Genomic DNA, 27,960 nt, shown 5'->3' on the forward strand with positions numbered 1-27,960 from the left:
CGTGCATTCTATACATCACTAGTCCTACTGGGAGAAGCATACACTCAATTTCAGCAAGTCAGGACAAGAGGCAGACCCTCCTTGACCAAGCTCCTTAATAGATGGTAGCTCTCCACTATAAAGAAGCAAAACTGAAGTCATACAAGCATCTGTACACTGTGCAAAAGATGAAGTGTTGTCTTCATAGCATAAAGTATATGAACTTTAATAGACATATTTGAATTACTCATCAAATTAAAAACAAAACACACACACATTTTATTCTTTATATTTACTGCTTTGCTTTTCTAGATATTTCTGCTACTTTTCAGCAGAAGTGCTGAATAAGCCTGTTTATTAATTCCACTTATAACATTGACAAATTTTGGCCCTGAAAATGAATAAACCTGCAGTAGAGGTTTAAAATATATGTCATAGTAACTACATCAATACTACGTTTCCTCTTGTATTGTTCACATTCGCTTATTTTACAGAAATATTCCCAAGTCAGAATAGAAGTATGATCAACACATGTGCACAACAAACTTGAGGGAAACTGGAAAAATCTAAGTAGATTGATTTTTAAAAAAGCTTTTTTTCAATAACACTTGAACAAACTGACTTCCATACCTTGGCAGCAACAATGCTCAGGCCCATCCCATTTTGTTTTTTTAGTGTTACAGTGATAATTTCAGGTTCCTTCCTCAAAGGCTGAGCCTATCAAACAGGGAAGGAAAAAGAAGAAAAAAGACAAGAGTTCATATCTACTGTCAGGCTAGGAAAATAACTGCCAAAATAGTTTGTCTAAAATCAAAACTAAAAAATATGTTTGATATTCTGTTTTGAAGGTAAAATCTCTAACATTTGATTAATACAGCTTCACATCATCAAGTACTACACCTGTGTTCCAAACACCGCCCAAGCTTTGAAGTCTACCCATTGTTTCTCCTTGTCCAATTCACTGAAGAGATTATTACTGACTCACAATTTGAAATATAAGAGGCCTATAAAACTGCAGTAACTTTTAACAAAACCTGAAATTCAGACTTGGTAGAAAGATGAGGGTGATCTACATGGAGCTCAGCTCTTAGTGCTGCCTATCAAAGATAATAATTCTGCAAAGATATTAAGAGGCCAGTTAATTTCAAAAGTAGAGCTATAGCCATGAAAGTTTCAATAAAACTTTACTTCTGAAAACTCTACTTCAAATACAGCCTGAGCCCCTAAAATGTTCAATATACTCCACCTTTGTAACATTGCCAGTTCCCTCTACTGAAAAAGTTGACAGTCTTCAATCACTGAAGCATGTAAATTAGAGCGCCCTAGTCTCATTTTAAAACCTAACTGCAAGTTCCACAAGACACATGACAAAAATAAAAATACAGGCAAAGGAAATTATGTAAAAAAATATATTGACACTTTTTAATTAAGTTCAAGTATTAGAAAAGCAAGCAATTTTTAAGCTAGGAGAATTCTTGCACTCTTGGATGGCAGAACAACAGAATCTGTTCGTACTTTATTTGGGACTTTTTCCATTAATGTAAATGAAAAGATTATTAAACTAATGGAACAAAAGAAATATGCTGGGTGGAAAAGGTAAACCACTTAGAATCTAACTTTGTCATTAGTCTACACTATATTTCTCTCAGTCTAAGAAATAAAGAAACTATTCAAGGAAAATCTGAGGAGGACTGCATAGCCTGGGCAATTCCCCAGACTACCAACAGAAGCGGAATTGAGAAAATAGTTTTGGCTTGGGCAGGGGAAAAAAAAGCCAACAGACCCAAACCAACCAAACACCTCAGAGCTATAAAACCGAACCTTTACCTAGTATTTACATCTAGACATGTTGCACCAAGAAGTGACTCGTGAACTGCCATTTAGAGCACTGTTCTGACACCAAGACTAAAGACTTTTAGAACTCTAAAGCTCAGCTCATGCAATTAAAAAACTCGCACCTGAGAGAAGAATTATTAGATCAGGTTATTTGAACGACCTTACATGGTATTTGTTGCCCTGGATGAATGAAATAGTAGGGCCCACTCATCCTGCATTTCTTTATCAAACCTTTTTAAGGAACTCTCGGTCAGAACTCTACCTTTAGCTTTTTGTTAGTATGAGAAACAGCAAGTACCTGGTGTATCTTCACATGAATTTTTCCACTAGCTCTAAAAATGCATTTCTTTAGAGCAACATAGGGAGGAGGAAGAACATCTCTCAAGAATGTCTCTGCTATATTTGCCTCAGTGAAATGCCCATTTACCAAGATACCAACCCTCCAGAGGCTGGCTTACCAGTTCAAGACTGGGCTCTGCTCTACCAGTCATAGAGGTTTAGGAGATACTCTCTTCTGTAAAGTAAACATGTTCTTTAGGCCACTGCAGCAAGACTGCATAATGTTATCTAACAAATGTCAGGTTCTGAAGAGAGTAAATGAAGCTTTTGAGCATCTCCGAACAGTGAGGGGCAAGTAGTTTTCATTAAAGGCCATGGGGACATAATTTTGTGTTTGTCTTCCTGATTTAATTGAAATATTAATTATAAATATGAAGCTATTTCTCTTCAGATGCTCTAAACATTATTTCACATAAAGCCACCACCTCTCCAAAAGACAGTTGTTCTGTAACTTTTGATATTTTTGGTTATCACATACCCCAAAGCTCCTCCTCTCTCCCCAAAAAACAATCCACCACGAAAAAAACACAAAACAAAAAACCCCAAATCCTACAACAGAAGAAAAAGCTACCTCGCACTGAAGTGAAACCTTTAATTAGTAAACATAATGAAATTAAAAACAAAAGAATTTTTCCTGAAAACACAGCAGACAACAACTTATTACTAAACATTTAATTGGTAACTGCCAGTTATAAACAACAACAGCCTGCAACTCCACTCAGATCTAGTTACAGATGCACATCCATATATATTTTTGCCTGTGTTTAAAGGAATTTCTTCACTGTTTACAGCCAGGGTAGGGGAACATGACAAAGACTGCTTACATGAAAGTTATATCGTGCCACATGACGACTTGGAAAAATCTGCAAATAGCTCCTTAAATTCACCAAATCACTGAAGAACTAAATGTTTAATGACGAAGCCTGCTCTTCCTTAACAAAGAGTAAACCTCACCAAGTAAAACACAATGGCTTGTCAAGGTATCAGTTCTGAAAGTTACTCACTGAATCAATACTTACTAGCTCAGCATTCTCATGTGACAGGTGACTTTCATAGTCTGCACCTTCAAAGTATATTGTCCACGTGCCTGGTGACCGCGGATGAGGTGTTAGCCTGCAAAAACCTAGAAGAGAAAGTACAGCAATACAGTCACGGTATTTTCTCAAGGGATTAATTAAATTAAAATCAAACAGCCTGCTGCAAAAATAATACCAAAAAGCAGTATTTATTTGCATTCATTAGTAAGTTGAATCTTCTGTCTTAGATGCCATTTATGTGCTTGACAGCAATTTTTTGGTATCTACAAAATCCTATAGTTGCTCAGTTGCTGCTTCTGAGAAATATGTATTAAAAAAAACCACTGCAAAGCTCACAGAAAACTTTTGGGCTGTAAAATATTGCTTGCACCAGCCAGACTCAAGAAACATGAAACACAAAGTCATCTTTTAGAATATAAACCACTAGAACCCTGAATAAGACAGCACCACAGAAATCTTTGGCTTTGCAGAGAGTTTAGCTAACCAGTCTCAGCATAGATTTGGCAGAAGCGAAGCTCTGCCTGGACTCATTACTTTTTTTTAATGCAACTATGCAAGTAAAAGTGGTGGGTTTTGTTGCTGTTTTTTTTGTTGTTGTTAATCAAGCAATTCATAGAATTTTGAAAAAAGAAGCCACAGCAGCAGAGAGATAGCCAACACTGTCCCCTAAATCAGAGACTGTGAAAATCCACATCACAGTCCATTTACAAATAACTCCAACCAAAGAGATGAGATTCTGCTCCTCACAAAGATCATCTTTCAGCAGTTCAGTTCACACTGATTTACTGCAAATCTGTCCCTTGGCATAATTTAAGGGATATCTCAAAAAGTAAAATTTTGAATGTTTGCATTAAAAAGGCCTGACCTGTAGAAACTATACAGACATTCGTATGGCAAACGAATACTTACTAAGTAACAGATTTATTCTACTCATTTCCTTTAGTCTCAAGACTACATGCTCCGGCTTTAAAAACAGTTTCCTACTTTTTTCTTTTTAACTTAAATATGAGAACGTGTCTTTTCTATAAACTAAATTAGAACCATCGATTGCAAAACTTCACTGTAAGTTGTCAATACCCTCTTTCTCTGTCCTACCTACTATGATATTCCTGTGGAAGTTTCTAAACAACTCCTTTTAAAGCATAAATTTTTTAAGAAATTATGTAACAAAAAAGCTTCTAATAAAATTGAGCAACACAAGAGAAGAATCATAACTTGTTCATTAAACTTTACATGTTCCAACAGACCCCCTGCTTTACTTTCTCAATTTTAAGTCATTTCCATCCAAGAACAAGTAGAGATCTCTTGTGATGGAAAATTTTGTTGGATTACAAATGCCCAAAGCATACATTAATATGTTGATGAATACAACAAGAACTATCTTAAACCTGTGGATTTTTGTATTATATGGAAGCAGCTACTGAGTAAAACAAGTGACTAAACTATTTAATTCACATTAGCTTTAAAAGTTGACTGTGAAATTGCTGAAGTATTAGAAAATTTATACTTATGTAAATTTTTGCTACTCTAGCACCAAAATCCAAAGAAGCTCTGAGGCAAAGGTAAAAAAAAGTTTCAGTAGTCACGAGGACCTCAGCACTGCTTATTTAGAACCTTGAACGGTACAAGAACAAAGGCTAAGGATTAAAAAATGCTGCATACTTCTTAGGAGTTGCAGAAGTAAACACTTGAAAAGCACATCACAGAAAGACTGAAACATACATAAAGGAAAAGAAAGCAGTTTACATTTAACTATAGTATATTTTTCATTCTGTGTTCACCATTCATTGTAAAACAATAGAAGGACTAACCTCTCTGACAGAGTGGATCTAAAAATTCTTGTAAACCACTTGGAACGTTCCTGACAACATCGCAGGAATAGCCATCCTCTGGTAAAAGAAAAGGCAGCTGCAAGTCAGGATCCTCTTCCAGTTGGACTTCTCGGCCATCGCTGCGAGCAAGTTCATCGGCCGTATTTTCTGCAACAGTTACTACATTCTCTATCAATTCCTGGACAGAAGGCAGAAAAACGTTATTATAACTTCCATTGTTGAAAAGAAAAATCTAGCATTAAGAAAACACTAAGACTGCAATATAAAGGAATCTGGAAAATAAATTATCAGCTATAAAACCTCTTCAGCTCTGCTATGTACAATCAGTATACTGCATTGTTTTATTTCATTAAATCACACAAATTATCTAGTTAGAGGATGTAACATAAGCATTCGCTTTTACTTCAGTATTTTTAAAACTTGTGGTGCGTGTTTTTACTTGACGTGAGAGTTGTATTTAAAAATATATAGCAGAGAACCTGCATGTGCAGAGGTGGAATCAGAGGCAGCTTTAAAATTCTGACACCTTGTTGAGTGTATATATACTTCTGTAAGTTCAATTATATAGAAAGGAAGCAACAACTCATGTAAACCAGGATTTTCAGCTCCATCAGGACACATATACACACAGAGGACTAGTGGCATAAACAGTTCCCTAGTCTGGAAGTTTTATAGAACTAATTTAATTCTACATTTCCTGGGAGCTCAGTATAATGTGAAAGATCCCCTAAGGTAGATAGCCATTTTTAAAGTAACACTGTAGAAACACACAGTGCAAGAGTAGAATCACTTAAGGTGCAGCAGGGAACTTCAGTATTACATTTGGTGCACAGCTGTTCCACTTATTATCACAAAAAGCTCTACGAAAACAGTGTATTTTTCACAATGTAACTACTATGGTTGCATGCAGCACACAGTAGTCTTCTTTCTACATTTTACAGAGATCGGTAAGATTTTAATAGGACCTACATTGTATGAACTGAGGAAAATGAATTCTCAAGTTAACAAAAATCAAATTCCTGGCAACTTTGCGAGATGTAAAGGTCCAAGGAGCACTTTGTGTTTCTACATTCTTCTACTTATCCCAGATTACTCAAATGACTCCAAAGAGTGGACAGTGAAAAGGCTCTTCTCACTCTCTCTTCAGGCAGTTCCTCCATTTTTCTGTTACTTTATATATCTTAGGCTGACCTAAGTTTTAGCACGAAAGCATTCAGTTGTTAAGTGGAACAAAAAAAGCCTTACAGGCAACTGTGAGCCTGATGCAACTATTGTATTACTGAAGCACAATGCAGAACACAGTTGAGACAAAAAACCTAAGTGTCGTTCTAATCTGAGTGTTCAGTTTCAGCAAATTTGTAGGGGCAAGTCAGATAAATCCAGCCTGTTTTCAGAAGTGCTCTCTGAGAATGGCCTTTTTACCATAAAAGGTGCAAATCTGTAAAAGAATTACATCAACCTCAAATATGGATAAATAAATATGATTATATTCCTTTGAACAAGTTTCAAGCCTTGAATTTTTTCAGATTTGCCAGCAGTAAGTCACGGTTTGAACATAGAAGTCTTCCTTAGAGCAAGGAGCAAAGAAGTCCCAAATACCACTGCACCGCAACAGGAAAAACTAGACATACTGCAATCCTCATTCTGACACAAAGAAGACCTGTCAAATCTAGCACTACATTTCAATGAAGGTCCCATAATGATGATAATGATGATAATGATGATAATGATGATAATGATGATAATAATGATAATAATGATAATAATGATAATAATGATAATAATGATAATAATGATAAAAACTGTAGAATTCTACCTGTATGTAAACAGGAAATACAAGCTATGTTCTTCAGCAAGAGACTTTCTGCGTTGGTAACCAATATATCAAAATATATTCAGACTACAAAGTCCCCCAAACACACAGATAAGACTTAGAATAGTCTGTTACATCTTAAGTATCAAGATAAAAACCAGTTCTGAAAAAAACATACAAGCTCCATGTATCATTTTGTCAATCAAAGGACAATCGTCACCTGCTTGTATGAAGGGATTCAAGATTCATGGATATTTTACATCCCACACGTCAAAAAAACTTACTGTTCCTGCTTCTTTCATTTGATTTCTACAAATTATCAAACTTCATTCCCTCTGGTTATACACAGAACCAGCTTTTGGGAGTGCTCTGTGCACCTCTCCTCTACCATCATACTGGACTTGATTCATAAATGGTGTAAGGTGCGGTGACACCTCTCACCCGCAGCGTTCCTTCACCTTCCAATTCAGCGTAAGAGAGATTTTCAGTAATATCCTGAGGTTGCAGTCAAGCACACCCAAAGTTGGTGGCCAGAAGCAAGCTGATACCACCAATACTTCTTTATTGAATGGAGAGAAGGTTCATTTTTACTCTTCTCGCACCAACTCCAAACCAATCAACCACACGGTAGCTATTTTTCAGCTGGTGTTTTTACTTTAAGTCTATACTTCCCAGGCATGTTAAAACAGCACAGCAAGTGACAGAAGAGACTTACTGTCGGGATGAGTGGTTCATCTGGAGCACAGTGGTAATTCTGCAACAAAGCTTGTAGCTGCAGAGAATTCAGCTTAAAGCAAGTACTGTTAATATTTGGAACATCTGCATGTGAATATTTGTCCATGGTAAGTAATGTGGTTGCCTGGGGGGAGAGAAAAAAATGTCATAGGAGGAAAATCCAAACCAGAATGAAATCTTAAGTCTTGTTTCTGCATGTTCTTTAGATAAGAGATTGGAAAAGACAAAGCAAGAAGCCAGATTTGTAACAGAAGCAACATAAATATCCCCCAAACAACCACTAAATCTATCTCCTGTACTTACAAGATGAATCAATACTAAACCTATCATAAATGAGGCATATCAATTTTTCAGCTAGTCTTCTTGTGTCTGTTGAGCATAGTTATAGTTCAGTCTTAGAAATTAAACAGCACATTGGCTAAAATCTCTAGTTATTACTATCATTTTTAACTTAAATATCAATGATGGTGAAAACATTTTGGTTTTGCATGCTACCTCAATATTCCAGGACAGACTCACACAAACTACACCTGTCCGCACGCTATTCACAGAATTGCAGAATGCTAGGAGTTGGAAGGGACTCGAAAGATTATCTAGTCCAACCCCTCTGCTGGAGCAGGATCATCTGGAGTAGGTCACACAGGAACGCGTCCAGGCGGGCTTTTAATGCCTCCAGAGAACACAGAATATATCAATAATCTCTTTGAATATGCAGTTATGATGTAATTGTTTATCAGAAATACACACACTCACCTGCACTATTCTGCTCAGGTGACAATCAGCAGCCAATTCTAAACCCTGTTTTTCTGCCCAGGCTTCAATGTGGCCCAACTGCTGCCGAACGATAGCTCCCCAATAATGTGAACATAACCCTGAATCTGGGGCCGTAACTAATCTGTTAAAAAGCCACATGTTGATAAAATGAAACAGCTGGGAGAAGAGCTGTATAGTCAGAGCAGCATTCACTCTACATCTTCGCAGCAGGGACATAGCTCCAGTTAGTGTATGCAGCACGTCATCTGCACAGATAAAACAAAAAGTAAATCACCATCACATACTGCAACATAGAAAAAATTAAGAGACACCCAAGTCAGGCTGGTGAATGCTTGGTGGAACCTACACACATTTAAATTATACAGACTTTCAGAATTAATTTCACTGCTCCATGGTTTCTAAGATTGAGCAACATTAAGCTGATAGCTGAAATACGCTTTTTAAATCCTGAAAGGAAAATAAATTTTATGGGGGAAATATTTAGTATGCAAATACATAATTGGTTATATATGACACTTGAATCATGTCCTCACATGAGCAATCTCATTTTTCAATCATTTTTAAGAACAAATTAAAGACTTTACATGCTACTGCCTCAAATGCATACTGTGAATATTCCATAGCTCTTTGCAGTTAAATATCAAACTGTACTCAAAAATTTTAGCAGAAATTATTTGCATTCCACGACGCACGCAAAGAAGTGCGGAACACACGTCCTGTTTACACATTAGCTTTATAAAACATTCAAATTTCATTTTGCCCATCAATTCACTGCAATATTATGCAAGAAGCATAATGGACTTCCTGTTAGCTTCAAAATAAGCAAACGCCCTTATATGCCTCCTGGTGGAATACATTGATCCAACTTAAAGATTTATCTCCCAGTCTTTTCAGGCAATACTTTTATCTGTAATCTCTATTGAAGAGACCACCAAATTAATTTCTTCAGAATTGAAACACCGGATTCTGTCTGAAAAAATTATCTGTGTAAGACAGAAATCTATAAAGCAGCATAAAAAACCCAAATGAAATAATGAATATCATCTGTCTTTATTCCAATATCAGTTTGCTACTTTTTCAGTGCTTATGTCCTAGCAAGTACTCTCTCTTACAGTACAGGTCACTAACAAAATATCCATACATCTTTATATTCTCCCTTCAATGTTCAACACAGGAAAAAAAAAAAAGCAATCAAAAAAAGATTCATATCCAAAAGACCAAGAAGCATATATGAGTTTTGTATAAATATTCTCTGTAGGTGAACAGAATTACTGTACTTAAAGCTCTTCAGATCACCTTTATTTTAATTATTCAGAATGTCACTATTTTCTTAACTCTTCCTAACTTTTTATCCCTAGTTAATCCCTTCAAACTTCAATATTGTTTATGCTTTCCATTTTCTTCAGTCATCAGATTACTGGCAGGACAGCATACGTGACCAGAATGCCCTCGCGTAATACAGAACCACCTCTGGAAGCCGACATTGCTGTAAAGCGTATTTCATGTGTTGTGGCAGGGATCTTTGGCAGGAATCTACAAGGTCAGTCAGCTTAACCTCAATATCTGGGAGGTACTTTGTCAGATTCTCCCATAGTGCCCTTACAGTGAAATTGCTGAGGTAAGGGCTGGACAAGCAGGTAAAAATGTAAGGCAGAGAACTGGCAGGACCACTGCAGTTGGTGGATTTGCAGGTATGAAGTTAGGCTGGCAGTCACCTATTAGTGGCTTCCCTCATGGATTGAAGCTGGGATTGATACCATTTAATGACTTTATTAATAACCTAAGCAACTGGAGGGAGCGCATTTTCAGCTAATTCACAGATGATATCAAACTGAGGGGAAATATCGATGCACTGAAGTACGGCAGAATCTTTCAGCAGGGCTGAAAACTGGGTTGGAAGAACAGACGCACAGGGACTTCATGAAGTTCAAAGGCAAGTGCCAAGTCTGGCATCTGGGAAGGACTAAGTCTACGCAACAGTATAGCTGCCATCTGGACAGAAAGGAGCCCTGCCAAAAATGATGTAGAGATCCTGGTAAGCATCGAGCTGAATGTGATTAAGCAGCTTGTCCTTGCTTGAAAGGTAGCCAGTTGCATACTAAGCTGTTAAGTTAGCAGCAGTGCAGCTAGCAGGAAGGAAGGAAGCAATCCTTCCGCTGCATTCAGCTCTTGTGATACTGCATCTGGAGCACAGCATCCAGTTTTAGACTCCCCGGCACAAGGAGGACACCAATTTAATGGAGCAAATTCAGCAGGGAGCCAGCACCATGGTGATAAGGCTGGAGAAAAGGACATTAAAAAAGGACAGACAAGCAGATTTGGTTCACCCTGGGAAAAGAGAAGGCTAAGTACACAGCTTATTGCTGTCCTCAGCTACCTAACGTGAGGGTTCAGAAGAAAATCCCTCTCAAAGGTGCACAATGATAGCCTGCAACAACAAGCTAACACAAAAAAATTGCAACATGGGAAATTCCAATTAGAAGAAAGAGAAGTATTTTCAACACGAGGGTAGTCAAACATTGGAATGGTTACTCAGGTGTCGTGGCAACTCTATCCCTCAGAGGAGATTCAAAACTCAACTAGGCAATACTCTGAACAACCCGATCCAGTTGCACCTGTCTTGAGCAAGGCACCAGATTAGACGATATCCAGAAGTTTCATCCAAACTAAATCATTCCATGATTTTTAAACTCAACATATGTCACTAGAATGTCACTGCTGTCCTTTCTTATCCATACAAAATTGATCCAAACAATCCTCAGGGGTCATGGCAACTTAATGTCGTATACTGTTAAGAAAAATTCTATTTATTACTAATTAATTGTACGGTTTAGAAGACACAAGAAAAGACCAAGTACTCCAACCTATTTTAGGCCTCTGAGGATTATTTTCCTCTGGATCATCAAGGAAGGCTGGCATGTAGTTATTAAGCTCCGACTGCAGACAATGAACCAGGTACCTGGAATGCAGGGGCAAAAAAAAAAATATTAAAAATTCTGTACGTGTTCCTTATGAATGCTTCTAAAGAAAAAAGATAACTATCAAGTTACAAGGTGCCTGAAACAGCAGTGTTATGTATATGACTATAAAGACCCAAGCAATACTTTTTAAAAAACCACAGAGACCAGTTCTCCCATAGCTTTCCTAAATATGTCGGAAAAAGAATTATTAGGGAACAAACACAACCACTTAAAAGGCAATATCGCTACCACACTTTTAAGTAAAGGTCATATGCTACATAAAGAGATGCTGTCAAGCCAAGTTTTGGTTCTGTAAGATTGCAAAAACTATTTTTTCCAAACAGAAGTACACTTTTCTCTGGTTTAAAAATCTGCCAAGAGTAGTGTTTTTCCAAAACAAAAAAATCCTACTAGGAGCAAGATCTTGAAATGGTCTTAGACTTTTGTGTAAACATTTTTTTTATTCTTGTATTTCTTTTAACTACAGTGAAATGAAAAGCCTGTCTTAGTATTCTTTCTCTTCTAATAATTAAACACTCTTTAACATTGGTTTTGATAATTCATTTGTACAGTTTACATTAAGAACTGAAACTAAGAGGGAATCAAATTGTAAACATGTATATAAAATATTTCACGGCTTTCTACAACTTCCCTTTCTATTTCACTGGTACCATTTTTAATTAAATACTCTGAATTGCTAGAAAACCACAGCCACGGCAATTTCAGTCAGTTCTGGTGTATGCCAGTTGGCACCATCAAATAACATTTTCAGAGCAGATTTCTTTCTTTCCACGCTTCTGTTGTGCTTTTTTATTTGCCTTCTACATATATATCCTACAGCTCTCCAGGAGCCATTTTGAATCAGCCAGTGTACTTAGGGGAGAATTCACAGACAAGCCACACCCTTTCACACCCAGCCTGCTCATCATGTACAAAAAGCCATTCCTTCCCAGCCACAGCAACAGTCTCTCTTCAGTGACTCTCTACCAAACTGAACTAGCAAGGAGCTGTTTCAAGACACCAGTCCCAATCACTGACCCGTGGCAAAAAGGCAGAGCTTCCTTTGCAGTTATAGTAATTTAGAAGTGCTATAAAAATTGAGATTTTGTCAAAATAGCTACTTGCTATACCCTGTTTGCCCACAGTTCAGCAACAGAAATAATAATCTGTGGGAGTACAAACAAAATGGTTTGGTGGAATGCCATTCAAAAGTTCAGAAAGCAATGACAAGGTTTCACACGCTACATTCACACACTACGCACTGCTCTCTCGAGCAGTACAGGCCCCCTTGAAGCTAAAGAGGTAAACCATGGTTAGGTCTTCCAAGGCTGCCATGCTACAACAAGAAGAAAGGAATCACGGAATCACAGAATCACAGAACATCAGGGGTTGGAAGGGACCTCAGAAGATCACCTAGTCCAAGCCCCCCGCCAGAGCAGGACACACAGGAAAAGGTTACATTCTGTGCTATTGCAGAAGTATGAAAAGACTATTTAAAACAGACAACCTGCACATGGGGGAACGCTGGGTATAAAGTCATCCAAGGTACAGCGGGACTCCTCCAAATGCTAGTTTCCGAGGCACAGATTTGCTGAGAAATACTTATGTAATAGTGGCTGGGGTGGCAGGAGGCAGATAAATATGAACAAAAATTAAGCCTTTCTTGTGGATTAGCACTGTGCTCCCTCAAGGTTATTATCTTTGTTTGAGAACCCTTTCCTCAGGGGACTTCCCTTCCCATTGGATACTTTGTTCAGTTTTCTTTTAATCGGAACTGTAACTGCCTGAGCTGCTGAGCATAGGTTGATTTTACACCAAGCCAAAACCTGTCTATGTTTTTAAGAAAAAAACTGTGCAAAGAAAACCAAATCACTGTGCAAATTGTAATTTATGCAAATTATCAAAGTAAATTATAATTAGAAGCTCTTAAAGAGTGCAAGGTTCGTTACTTCAGAGACCCATAAATTATTTAAGCCTATGTATTTATATTAACAGCAAAAATAAACTTTCCTCACATCTCCATCTTAAGAGAAAACAATCAATACAAACTAAATTTAAACAACATTTTTCTAAATTCTTTATTGGCAGCCTCAACTATCAGAAGAACAGCTAGCAGATGAAAGTTCTTGCATAGGCCAGTGATCCATATTATAAAACAATCTATCTAAAGAAGTAAGTCTAGTCTCTCCTACAGATCTTTCTCTCAGATATTTAACAACATGCAGAAGACATTACTGCTATACTAAAGTTTGGCAAAAATGTAAAGATATTCTAAAAGCCACAGAAACATATAACATGTGAAACAGAAGTTTGATAGCCTTACTTGAATGCCATTTGAACCAAGTGTGCCAAAACATCTTGTGCATCCACAGTAATTCGGCTAAGATCTCTGTCTTGCTTTATGAAATTCAGTAACTCAGATGCATTTGCCATCCAAAAGGCAAGTGCCCCAGCAATATTCTTCTGTTTCTGTAAGCAGAAAGAAACAAGAAATAATACAGGGAAACAGTCTTCTGATAAAGCACAGCAGCTTAAAAAGGCTCCAAAAGATAGACCAGTACCTTTTCCCATTTCACCAAACATATCTCAGATACCAGATATTCGCAAAACGTTTACGTAGAATATTGCAATTGCTGTAACTGGCAAGTTCAAATTTGAACACGTTCACTGAACATACAAGGTTCTCGTAAATCGCCAATAGCCGTATCAATAAAGCCATGACATGAGCATCTAGTTACACGGGACTAGGAGCTTAGCAGAATGCAGTATCTGGTAATCTGTGCACTTGTAAGCGCGTATTCACTACTGCCCACTGCCACTCTGATACTGCGCTCACTGGCTGTGACACCAGGTGATTCAGTATCAAGTACTGATCTATCTCACCATCTCCCGACCACAAATGCCAGGCCAGGCAACCTCAGATGAAATCCAAAGAATAGGAACCACAAACAACAAAAAAAAAGAAAACAAAGGGAAGAAAAAGAACTTTGGTCATTTCATATCCACGTTGAAGTGCGTTAAGCAGAAATTATGGAATGCCATAAAAGTTGCAAAGTCAAAAAAGGATTTTAGTACTGCATGTTCCAGTTGCTGAATGAGTGTTATGAACTGTTCAAGTCCAGCTGTTTGAGTATTGTATTTTGATATGGAAGCAGCATGAGAAACTGAGCTAAGCCAACATAGCTAGGATCAGTTCCCAGCAATATATCCTACCTGATCAACCTGGTCTACCTCCTGGAGAAAAACGGACGAAGGAAATCAAACAGAATAGAAGAAAGAAACTTGTGAACAATCATGATAGCTTTAGAAATCAAACACTAAATATGAAGGTACAACACATGTTCACAGGTATACACAGATGCATTAATCAGTAGCTACGATGCAACTGAGCCCCTTTTTAAAAATGGATTATTTTAATCGGACTAGTAGCACAACAGCTAAGAACTGAAGCGCCCACATGTCACAATTAATTCAAGGAATGCCCTGTACCAGTTGACATCCCAGGCTAGTTGGTTATTCCACGCTCAGTGCACCAAAGAAACCCCGCAGAATTTTTCGTGGGCAATGGGGTAACTAGCCATCCAAGTAACAGATCCAGGGAGCTATTTGCCCACACTGCTGCAATGAAGACAATGTACAAACAAACACAAAGGGGGACAGAAAATCCCCACCAGGAAAAAAATAAAACAAACAACAAAACACAGGAACAAAACCAAACAAAAACCATAAAACACCTACAACAGATTTAATACATGACTTTTCAATTAAAGAACAAAAAAGGTTGTTTTAACAAAAGAGAATCAAATGAAATACCACACTAAGCTTCTTAAATGCTGGTACATATAAGCTACTCTGAGTTTAGCAAAACAGAACTGAAAACCAACAAAACCCACCAGGTATGCTTGTCTGATTATCTAAAACTGAGCTTTTAATTCTTTTTGGCTGTCTATGCAGACTGCTCTCCCAAACCTGCATCACAGTGAGCTTAGATGCAAAAATCTGAGGTGTCATTTACTGTTATTATGGTCATTTTATTAGACCTCGAAAAAACTCAAATTGCGGCTGCTTCTTTGTTTCTTCCCCTTTCGAACCAAAGCACTATGAACTGACTGAAGATGTGCTGGCACAGACCAAAAAGAAGACATATCTTCTACAAAAAAATGTTAAAATTTGCAGAGGATCTGAAATGCCACAGAATGATTTGGAAAAAAAAAAAAAAAAAAAAGTCAAGACACAAACAATTCTTATATGAATTAAGTCTCTAATCCTAGATTTTAATTATTGAAAACACTGATCCTGTTCATAGGTGTCTCCAATTTTACCCCTATCTCATATGAATTCTTCTTAATATTTGCAAAGACTACAGAAAGTCACAGCCTTAATTTCTTAGCAAGTACTTCTTAAAGTACTTCTTAAACTTAAGAAAGCCATCAAGTCTCCTTACAAACTAGGCAGGCAAAATTAGAATCTAAACAATTTCTTTTACTCCCACAGTACAGCACAGGAGCTAAGCACCTTCCCTCCCTCTACTTCTGCTTTGGGTGCCTTTCTCCCCTTGCATTCCACCTGTCTTCTCTGTCTTTTGCATCCTCAGATCCCTTTCAGTGCAGGCAAGCTCTACAGTGGAGACATACTAAAAAGCTATTGTGATACAGCAACTTATTACAGGGTAATTTAACTGTGGCAGTCATCAACAGAACCTGCTTAGAAGAAGTATTTAGACTTCGCTTACCTAGTACTGTTTATACTTCACAAAGACAGGCGCAGGCTCACGACATTTTCCTGGCCATGCTTTAGAATTAGTGCATTTCTTTGTCTCCAGGCCACTAACCTTCAAATTCATTGAAATTCTACTCTTTCATCAGCTGTAATGTTCCCCCTTTGCTCCAGCAGTGTAACATTTGAAAGAATCTCCTCCCAATTTTCTTCAATCTCCCTCTTTTTTCAGTTACTTTCTTGCAACTAGATAACATCTTTCACAAACCACAAATGGAGTGACCATTTCCTTGTTGATGTCTTCCTTAAATTTTAGGGTGTTTTTTTTTAGTTGGTTTATTTTTCAAACTTGTGTTTCAATCTACCTCTATGGCATCTTCTAGCAACTGCGCGGTTATACATACTAGTTCAACACAAAAGAATGCAGAACTTTATCCCTGCTTTCCCACTGTACTCATCCTTGTCACCCCAAGTCTTTTTGGGGCCACTGTTACTACTTCACATTAGTTATAGACACTGAGTTCCTTTATTTGAATCAGCCCCGTAACTTGCAGGCTGCATCTGGAGCCTACCCTTTCATTGTTTACTGTTCATTCTCCCAACTAAACTTCCTATGTTCAGGCTCTTCGCATTTCATGTTCTCACTACTGCCACAATCACCCCTCAGACTTTAATAAAGTCATTCTTCCACTGCCAGATTTGGTTTTGTGGGGTTTTTTTATAGCAGCACCTGAATATTTGATATCATGATATTGTATTTATTTTGATATCATTTCAATGCTATCAAATACTCATTTACCAAGGCATTAAGACTCAAACCAATGCACTAGTTCATGACTTCAGATTCAAATCACCTTCTAACCTCTCTCATCAGCTTCGGAATGTACACGAAAGGCTAGTTTTTGTTTTCTTACTGTAAAGCCAGGTGGAAGCCTGCTGTAACTGCTTACAGAACTGTCTAATTATAACAATCTCCTGGCTGAAAACTCCATCAAATCTTTCCAAAACCTGAACAAAAGCTGAACAGCTTTGATATGCTGTGACTTTTTAACAGCACTCTTGCTGTTTACTTTCCTCTTCTCCCTTAATCAACCTGTTGTGTAACACCTGCATCATAACTTCTCCAAAGCAGGACTGATGCATTTGTTATGCTCGTACAGTGACTGGCATAGCAGGGTCCTTGCTCTATCCAGGCTACTATGGCAGTACTTTGTGAACAAACTTGTGTGTTTCAAGCACCAATTAGTGCGAACAACTGCTATCTACAAGATATTCTTTAATAAGCACATCCAACTTGTTTTACAAGAACTCACAGCCAGAAACACTTGCAAAGATCTTACCTTCTAGGGAACAGAAGAGCAACTTCTTGTCAGAGAAGAGATCTTCAGAGCAACAGCCCCTCCCTAACCTCCTCCTGCATTGCTCAGGAGAGAGTTTCTCACCATTCACATTACTCATTGACACAAAAGCAAAATCAGTGCTGGTGTTAGTCTGACCCTTAACAACAGTTGGTCAAACACTAAGAAAAAGACTAAGAAGGGTTACTAGATGATCTATAAAGTGTATTTAATTCCCCCGACATGTTTTTGCAGAGAAACTCACCTGTATAACTCCTTCCATCATGTTCACCATCTTGTTGACTATTGCAATGACTTTGTGAGTGCGCTCAGTAGGAGTGATGTCAGGTCTGTACTGGCTTGACAATACATACCGACATGTCATATACAAAACATATGTAGGTGACAGCTTAAAATGAACTGTTGAGCTATTTGTGTAATTTATAATGGCAGATAAGAAGGCATCTTCAGCTGTAGAGAAAGAGGAAAAAAAAAAACAACAAACATGTCATGGCCAAAAAAAACCTGAAATAAAACAATTCAATAACTTGGGGCACAGAGGATTTCTTTCTGGAGGAGGAGGGAGGGAGGGAGGGAGAGGGGAGCAACTTGGAGGAATTTGAATTCCAAATTGTTTATTATCTACTACAGTTACTTAGGCACAGTAACAACATATTTTTATATAAAGCTAGAAAATCTTACCAGGAAACATTTCTAGACTATTTTCTATCTATTTGCTGAAAATTTGCACCTTCAAGGGAACAGAAAAATGCAAGTTTTCTCTTGTCTATCTTATTCTTACAAAGCTCCCTTATTGTAGGGAATTTTGTATTAATAAAAAACTGTCTTTGCCTACTCAGAAATATAATTAGTTTCAAATATTCGAACTCTGGACAATCTCTGGTATGATAGCTTTCAACTAGATCTGAAACCTTAAAAACCTAGCAACCAAGTCTAAATTTAAACTTAATCAGTTTTTATATAAAATGGGTTTTGACCAAGATGAAATGAATTATCCGGGACATGGAGAACTACATAGAGGAGAATGAATTTAATGTACTGCTGAAAAGATGGGTTTAACAATAATTTCACAGCTAAATTTGAATATCTGAAGATAAAAAGTTAAAATGCAAACAGAATTAGGTATGCACAAACCTGTCTCAATACCCAAAGTGTCTATTCACCGTTCCCAACAAAACAAATCATATTGTTGGATTAGTGACCGCCTGTTTAGCCACTATTCTTTTCAATGTTTACTTAAGTTATCCCTAATATTTCAGTCAGTTTGAAAACTCAACACTATAGAACAAAATGCCAACAGGCTAGCATCATAACTTCACAATTTACTCACAGCTTTCCCTGAATTCAATACTAGCAGGTAGTATCAGTTCCGGTCCATGGGTATCCTGAGATCTAAAGAAAGAAGACAAAAACTGAAACAAACAATCCACACAGGTGATACTAATTCCAGTGTAAAATGACCAATTCCTCCAGAAACACTGGTTCCAAATGCTGACACAATGCCCTTCCCTAAAATTTTCCTTTTTTTTACCTTTCCTCTAGAATCATTCAAGCTGTATTTGCCTGCAACACAGAAGATCAAAATACAGGCTTGAACTGTGGAGTCTGTGATATTAATGAACATCGTCTTCTGCGCCGTGGGGCAGACTGCTGGGATCAGTTTGCCATCTGCCATTGACAGGGTTCAAATAACAAATTATTCGTGGTCACAGGAAAGAAAGTGAATGAGGCCTCACCTGAAGCATCAGCTTGGTTACAACAAACATATTTCTGCTGTCTTTAGTGCTCTCAAAACCAACAAGAACTTGGTCAACTTATTTGTCCTTTCTTCTGGTAAGGAGGAAAAGGAGGTAAAATCTTGCCGCCACCTTACCTTTACCCTCATCTGGCTGTTTTTATGCCAGATGCTTATTCCATAAGCCCCACAACTACGTCCTCACTTAAACTGACTGCAGCACTCTTTTGTATCGGTACTTAGAGAATTTACACAGGAGAAAAATGAACAGAAAATTGACTTTTCTGGCGTCTACAAAAAAAGTTAAGCACGTATTTCATTCCTCCCTTAAGCAAAAGCATTAAATGAGCTCTTCTCTAGTTAGGCACCTATTTTTAGGAAATACGTAGAAGCTTAACAACTTCTGCGTGCAATAGTCATTTTTAACCACATGTAACACAATAGGTAGCTTTCTGCTTTCCCCAGCAACTTTGATAGAGAAAGGAAAGTAACAGGGTTATATAAGCCTCATTTTCATGAAAAATTTTAGTTATGCCACAAAAAAGAGATAGTACACTGAAGGCTTTTATTCAGCTATCTCTTGCAGTAAGAACCTGCAGTAAGAACAAGGTAACTTTGAAAGGTGATATCAGAAGATCTAAAACTAAATTTTAGCATATTCAATCAAAAAAATAAGGGTACCTTTGGTCTGGGGTTTTTTTGGTGGGTTTGGGTTTTTTTATGTAACTTGCAAAATCTAAACCAACAGAGAACTCAGTTATGCCATCTAGGTAATGCTTCACTGTAAAAGAATTCAGCAGAACAAACTTCTGGGGAGCCAAAAGTCAAAAAGCAGCAGGTAGAACAGGGCATTATATAACTGACAGAAATTTTTGTACCTTTCAAACATAGCAGCATACTCTCTTTACAAATAGTACTTGGTGTATAAATTATAGCATTTACTCTGGGTTTATTGCTATAAATTTAAGTTGTACTAATTTCTCACTACCTCCTCACTGTCAGAAGTGCATAGTCTTCATTGAGAACTTAATTACTTCCATATGAGAATAACTGGTACTCACACAGCATTATCAGAATAGAATTAGTCACAACTCCAGTGGAATTTTTAGTCGGTCATCACAGGAATGGTAATAAGAAAAAGAAACATTTCAACAAAGCGCCTGGTAAACTCGTGACAGATTGCAGCTGATTATTTATTTCCTCCTCTTTAGAACGAAGAGATGACAATCCCTTGCAGCACAAAGGAACAGCATTCTCAGTCTTCTCTCCAATGGGAGAGAAAGTGGCATGAGATGACAACAGATATGGATTAGTATTGTTTTTAATTAAATTTGTTAAATGACTAAATTTTATTAAAAGACGGCTTATAGAATTTTGGAAGCTGGCTTTAACAGAGATATGAATGTGAAGTAGAAAGAGGAAAGATTTCTTTTTAAAATGTTCATTTAGTTTTACCTGTAAATCAGTTCTGTAGCAACAGATCCAATAAGTTTTAGCTATCTACAGATGTAGTCAAGTTTTAGCTACTTTAATATTAGTTTCCCTCAGCTAATGTACCTTCTTCTGCCTTCCTTAATCAAACATAAAAGAAACATTCTTGTAACTAAGCTTTGCAAATCGGAAATTTAAGTTAAAATAACTCTGTGCTTCTGATACGATAGCAGGTAGTCCTCATGCTTTGTTAACATATACTTCAAATGTATCCAGTAACTCTGTGCTATTGCTTTTATAGAAGAATCCTCCCTGTGGTGATGAAATTGTCTGAGCTAAACCAGTTTGTAAGTCTACTCGCAGTAAGCCTAGCAAGGCCATTAAATATTGATTAGAGGTTGCTTCCTCTCTAAATACAGGTGTCAGGTAATATTACACTTGAAAATTGCATTAAAAAGAGTAATACATTCTCTAGATACTTCCGTGTTTTCCTAGATTAACTGTCTAGGATAAACTGCATTAGCAAAAGCCCCAAAATACCCTCTGTTCCTGCGAGGTTGTTTTAGCCAGCATACCATCCACATATAAATTTTGTAAGACATGTTAAAATTAGGAACCAGGTAAATGTTTTTACTCCATTAACATCTCTTCTATATCGCTATTCTAACTTCCAACCAAATGCATTTTTAAGAACTCCTGAAGCATATCCAAGTAAAAAAAAAAATTATCTTTCTTTTTTATTTTGTGCTTGCTTATACTAATTGAAGTTGGCTATTTAACAAGGATGTATACCACAATCCTTAACTAAATAGTCTTCATTTTCTATTTCACAGAAAGACTTCTCAGTCAAAACAACCATACCAAATAAGTAAACTGGAGTTAAGCTCTTAACTTTCAATTATCTTTTTTATAGAGACCAGGGATGAACAAAATAAGGTAGCCAAGGTCTAATCTTTGGTCTTTGACTCATGCAGTGAGTTACTAGAAGAACATCTTATTTGTTTTATTATTCACCTCTGAACAGCAGTGACGAGCACCCAAAAAAAAGAATAGGCAAGGATACTTAGTACAGAGGTGGATTAGTTGCACAGCAACAAGAATCTAGAACTGCTCAGTGAAGATTTTTCAGTTTTTCAAACTAACCTAGCAGTTAGTTCATGATTACTGTACTTAAAGTTCACAAAATGAGACCAGAGTATCCCAGAGGAAGCCTAACTAAAAATTCACAAAACACATCCACAAAGGGGACAAATATAGTTTACTTGAGCAGCTCCTTGTCTGGCATTTCCTCATCTAACAGCCTGATTTTGCCAATTTGTTAATCCTGACACAGTGAATATAGCTGAGAAAGAGCACATGATAGAAATGCTGTTACACTCTCAGTGTAACTACAAAACACATACACAAGAGATACAGAAATAAAATAACAATGCCAATGCTGGCGATAAAAAAATATGTCTCCAGTTGCAGCTATCACAAATCTAAGTGTAATTTGGATGCTCCTCTAGAAATATCTTATGCACACAGGTACCAAGGTGAAAAAAATCTGCTGTACAGCAACAGTAAGACTAGCATGCATATTCTCTTCAGAACGAACTGAAAAAGTTTTTAAAAAACAAAATAAAGACAAGATCCAGCTCATAAATGGCTATAAAAAACATAATAAAGACAAGATGCAGCTCACAAATGGCTGTGTCTATAGCATAAGATAACACTCTTAACATGTGCTCTTGCAGAAAGGTACAAATACAGAAATTTAATAATCTTCATAGACATACAAATGCACAGATAGAACTCAAGTAATATTAACAGCAGAAGTCTCAAGAACTTCTGACAGGCTATACAAAGCTCACAAAGAAGTTCTTTAACTTTTACAAGAGAAGAAAATTAGAGATAAAACACTATGAATTCAATATGGAATTAAAAAACTTCAGCAACTTTAATAAAAACAATTCTGAAAAAGACACTTGTGATGTCCAGGCACTGTAACAAGAGAGCACAGAGAAGTAAAGCTGTATTCTACTGTAGCATCACTGAAAGCCATTAAAAGATGTCCCTGCTACAAAACAGGAGAACATCAGGAATTCAGTCCAGATGGAAGCAGAATTTTCTGCCTTTTTTTTTTTTTTCATTTTTTCTACCACACATCTCTGAACTGTTTTCTGTTTACTGAATAGTAAATGCACCTATGTACTATAAATGTACTAGAAGCTTCGTGCTAGAAACTATGTAACTTGCATCACTGCACTTTTTACACTGCAGCACGTTTACCATATTTTTCATCCATTTATCAGAGCAGTTCATCTAAATTTAAAAGCTGATGTAATGAGACAGCAGCACAATCTCTTATTTTTCTTAACATTTAAAAGAAGTTCTTTTGAAAGAATCGCTGAAGTGGGAAGGGACCTCTGGAGATCATCTGGTCCAACTTCCCTGATCAAAACAGAGTCAACTAGACCATGTTGTTCAGGACTTGTCCAGTCAGGTTTTGAGTATCATCGATAGAAACTCCACACCCTCTCTGGGCAATCTGTTGCAGTGTCCAATTACTCTCACAGTAAAGAAGTTCCTCCCATTAGGATGTGGAAGATTGTCTGGCTGTAGGGAGCATGAGGGCACAGCCTTCACTGCGACACTTAATTGAACATTGGGATATGCTGCCCAGAGAGCTGGCAGAATCTGCCTTGCTGGAAATTTTCAAGGTTCCATTTGACGAGGCTCCAGACAACCCTGGATAAAGCCCTGCTTTCAACAGGAAGTTGGAGCACACAATATCTAGTGGTGCCTTTCAACTTAGGCTTCTGTGTAATTATTTTATTTTCTCTCTAGAGTCCAATGTCTTGGTCAGTTTGTCAGAATGTATTTATGAAACCAACACCTGGGTTTCTACAGTAAAGAGAAAGCTCAGAGCAGATCTTATCAGAAAAACACATCCATTTTTTTCCACTATGAGGAGTAAGGATTACACAATTTCTTACCTGCTTTCTTGTCTGCGGTAATCTTGCTGCTGTTCTATCCTAATCATCGGCTTCACCATCCCTCGTTCAGCTGTGCTGGACGCCGTTGATGTCCTGTCACCATCTAGCCTGCTGGTGCTCTAAACCAAAACAGCAGGACAGGTGCTTAGCATGCAAGCCTTGGATTAGACAGTATTTGTGCTTGGCACTATTAAAATTGTGCTTGGCACTATCAGAAGTGTCAATCTGAGGCTTGAAAAGAGATGGGAAAACAGAAGAGCACAGCTCAGAATCCAGCAGCTCAGCAGGTGTTTTAACCACAACAAAGCAGAGAAGATCACACTTGCAATTCAGGAGACAAGGGCCAGCTGGGAGCAGCTATTTGTTAACACATTGCAAGAACACATAAAGACAGACATCTGAAATTTTCATTAGAAGTCACATAGTTATCAATTCAAAGAATGAACGGTTAATAAAAAATTTAGCTAAGAGAGAAAGTTAGACATATTAACAGATTTAAAACTGGCTACACTCCCCTACTCTGCTTCTGCAATAGCTCCCAGTCTCTACTTTATTGATCCTCATCGTAATTTATTCTGTTATGGTAACTCTGCTCTGTTAGTGCATAACTTTCCAGGACAAGAAGTCACAATTCCAACTACGCAACTTTTTATGTATAATTTCAATTGTTTTCTTTCAGCATCACAAGCTCCTTAATAGGAAGTTTTTAATTTCCAGTTATAGCAAACTGTACCAGAAAGGGGAAAACCACGCTGCTTTAAGCAGCAAAATATGTAGCAATTATTTTGCAGTATAAATAGTCGGAAACAAAACATGAGTAAAACGTGAAGTGTTTCCACATTTCCTACAAAATTTCAAGGACTAAATAATTTGCTTTGACACCAGAGAAGATCCAAAAAGCGCATCTCAAAACAAGAGTTTGAACAAAATAGTTTTTTCAGTACTGCCATGCCAATCCATGAATCACTTTTCCTCACCAGATCTCAGAGTACTTTAATGGAAGTTATTGTTACCCTTTTTCCAAATAGAAAAGCAAACTCAGAAGAGCAACTGCCATAAAACAAGTGAGTCATCAGTGACTTAGCAAGATGTCATGCACAGTATCAAACAATGCAACTCAAAAAAACCCAACAAGTTTTCCCAAGCTTCACTAATAGTATCTTTCTAATGAGTACGAAAAGAATATGAGGTATACTGTATAATAATGTCAGAAACTCCAATTCTGAGCAATTTGGAGGCATTTGAACAGTTTACAAAGTTGGCGAGATTTTCTCTCCTTCCAAAATATTACTAAATAAATTCCTATCAGAGGTGTAAGTGACATAAGAAGCATTGTCACAAACAAAGCTATGAGGAAAGAAGAAAAATTGAATTGGCAATCTGTGGCAAAAAAAAAAAAAGTCTAACAAACACATTCAAAAGCCAACAGATTATTATTAATAGCTACACGCTGCCAAACCAATACCACTACATTTCGTTACAGGTGTTTTAATTCTATAACAGTAGTATTAAACATAAAAGGAAATGCATCCTTGGGAGGACTACTACATTTCATACTGCTGAAATAATTTATTATCTTGTTTAGTCTGAGGCATGTGATCATAGCACCAAGGCATTAACCACTCTGTCATTTTACTCTATTTGTTTGCTCTTGGAAAATGCAATTCTGGCCCAGAATTTACTCATAGAAAGACAGTGCAGAAAGAAAGCAAGGGAAGATTATCACCTCATGAAATGCTTATGACTGGAGAGACAGTTTGCTTAGTCAATGTGTGTACAGGAGCTCTACTGAAGTCAAAAGTCACATTCATTAAATTTTAAAAGCCTAGTTAAACTAAAATTGCACATCCTTTTCACAATGTGTGTAAAACATTTATTTACTCTATTGCAGATGATGACAGTCATCTGCTACATACATGAGACGATGACATAGCACTTCTAACAAGAATCTCTACCTGCCTTCAACAGATCAGCTTGGAAAGAAATAACTCGAGGTTTGAGGAAATTCACCTTTCTAAAAATATTACTACTCTTGGTACAGAAAGCGTGTCAAATGCTAGTAACAAACTAAAACAGAACAGTTTTGTGGAAAAATAAAACTAAAGCACATAATACCCAAGTCCCCCCACAAGAGTAAATGGATAGGGAAAATAACACTCATGTCAGAATTTTGAACTAACTTGCACATGGGCTTTTATTATTTATTGCTAATTTAATCATAATCACCTTGCTTGCTGGTAACGCTGTTCCACTGTGAACATCTCCCTCCAGATCAAAAGTGGTTTCCTGAACAGCTCTAAAAGTAAGATAATATTTCAAGTACATTTTAGACATTATATTGTTAAGCACTTAACAAACAAACAATAGAGTATCAAAAACTAGTACATTAAATTTCAAGAGGTATACTATGAGTCCAGTTAATATTCACTTTTTAAAAACATTGTATCAATTCTTTATGTAAAATCACTACAAATACTTATAAAGATTGCTTCCTTTAGAAACACAGAAATAGTTACATTTTTTCCCAGTCAAGTGAGAAAATATAAATATACATAAGCATAAATAACAAATATAAAACAACATAAAAATATGTTCAAGGTATTGTATTCACTGCAGTAGACTGGATACAATTTTTTGCTCAGCTCTTCAGTACTAGATCTACAACAATCTTGATAATGAAGTATCTCATAAATCATAGTAATGCATTTTATTATCTGATTATTCTAAGGGTTTTAAGGTTCGATTGTTCAAGCTGCAATAGCCCTTGGCCAGAGACTCTGCTGACCAGGTAAAGCTCTGCAGTAGCACAGCGCCTTCACAGTTCACTGTGTAAACCCGTGAGAGCTGCTGTTTATTGATCTGCAGGCTAGAGGTATCAAGTACTCCACATTTAGGCAGAAATACTACATGACAGCTGGAAATCTTCCTGCAGACAGGTCCTACAAGCAGCACACTGTGTACTTCCATATTAAAATAAAGAGAAAAAATAATAATGCTTAAAGTATACATCTATATTAACTCAACAGATTATCCACAAGAATCTCTTTTCTTGGGAATCTATCATTCATCCCCAGGTCTATTTGTTTCTTTTCTAAATCACAGTATACTACAATAGTGGCTGCATTTGGACACAGAGAGGATGGTAGAGATGATGCTCTATTTTTTCCATGCTATACCATCTGATTTTAAGATTGTTTCTAAAGTCATTGAACAGAATACCGGAGCCCCTGCAAGTCACTATATCTACAACTAGTATTTTTATTATGCACCTATCAAAAGTACGACTATACAGAAAAACAACTGGTTGAACTTCTGGACTGTTAGTCCTTGCAACACAGAAACTAAAATATATCTGTAATCACACTGTAAAAAGTGGTTGCTATACTGAAATATTTACTTCTTTGTCTTCACAGTTCCACTTTGTGAATATCCCACCGAATTTCCAAATCTTTCCAGTGGAATTTTAAGAGTTATTGTCGGAGAAAAAACAAAATATGGGGCCTCTCTGAATACATTCAGCAAATTCTTTACTTCCCCTGGAGGCTGGATGAACTTTGAAATACATTAAAATAAGGTATTCTGTTGTTTTTAACACAGAAGTGAGTATCAGGTAAACTTGTCTGAATATTTCATATTGAAAAAGACACTTGCTAATCCTAAAAAAAATCACAAGGTGGAGCTCAAGGATTAAAATAGTTTTTACATATTTAATAAAATTTTGAAGTCATACTCTCGTCACGAGATGTTTATAGTGCTCTCATTCTCTATTTTTCGCAAGGCCCCCCTTCACCTTGGGGGAAGAAAGTAAATTTTACTCACCCAGTTTTCTGTCTTGGACCTTTGACCATAAGACTTGCATCAATAGGTCTTTTAGGAATAATATGGTCCTGAGTGGGATCCACAAACTTAAATACGTGAGATGACCCAAACTGAACCTTCATTCCACTTTGCAGCATAGTGGTTTCTGAAATACGCTGACCTTCCACATAGGTTTCGGCATCAATGCTTCTCGGGGTTACAGTAACAACTCCATCCATATTAGTGAGGTCACAATGATGCGGCTGAATTCCTGGACCAAATAACTGGCAATCGAATTAATCAACATGGTAGGAATTAAATTATGCAGCAGCAGAAACTACACAAAAAAACCTGAGCTGCTGTTTACCTTATTTACAAAGCAGTAACTTTGCTTGCTATCAATTTAATGCAGAGGACTAAAATCACTTCAATTTTCCTTGCAACAGAGATAACAAAACACACGTTAAACTAAAATGTGCAGCAGAAATCACTTAATAGAAAGTTTTCACATACACTGTTCACAACTGTTTTCTTCCACTGGCTGTTTTGATGAAACCTCTCAAAATGCAAGAATTTACAAGTTAACTAACTGCACTGATGTGGACTCAGGGTAATGTAAGAGATTCCCTAGCATAAACC

The 27,960-nt window shown here is 37.0% G+C and overlaps 1 protein-coding gene across 1 annotated transcript in view; it reads right to left on the reverse strand.

Moving 5' to 3' along the window:
• Positions 1–609: 609 nt before the first annotated feature.
• The window catches only part of LOC104274074 (afadin), a gene marked incomplete at both ends in the record, with an annotated part of 35,989 nt that continues 8,638 nt past the window's right edge, over positions 610–27,960 (reverse strand). The window contains 13 exons of the mRNA XM_009869599.1: positions 610–696; positions 3,174–3,277; positions 5,003–5,201; positions 7,552–7,695; positions 8,325–8,590; positions 11,210–11,304; positions 13,629–13,774; positions 14,519–14,539; positions 17,624–17,829; positions 18,710–18,771; positions 23,524–23,642; positions 25,750–25,819; positions 27,343–27,605. Coding sequence (XP_009867901.1) covers positions 610–696; positions 3,174–3,277; positions 5,003–5,201; positions 7,552–7,695; positions 8,325–8,590; positions 11,210–11,304; positions 13,629–13,774; positions 14,519–14,539; positions 17,624–17,829; positions 18,710–18,771; positions 23,524–23,642; positions 25,750–25,819; positions 27,343–27,605 — 1,782 coding nt within the window. The remainder of the gene's footprint in view (positions 697–3,173; positions 3,278–5,002; positions 5,202–7,551; positions 7,696–8,324; positions 8,591–11,209; positions 11,305–13,628; positions 13,775–14,518; positions 14,540–17,623; positions 17,830–18,709; positions 18,772–23,523; positions 23,643–25,749; positions 25,820–27,342; positions 27,606–27,960) is intronic.

The sequence above is a fragment of the Apaloderma vittatum genome, unplaced genomic scaffold, assembly GCF_000703405.1.
Source record: "Apaloderma vittatum isolate BGI_N311 unplaced genomic scaffold, ASM70340v1 scaffold14115, whole genome shotgun sequence".
Lineage (NCBI taxonomy): Eukaryota > Metazoa > Chordata > Aves > Trogoniformes > Trogonidae > Apaloderma > Apaloderma vittatum.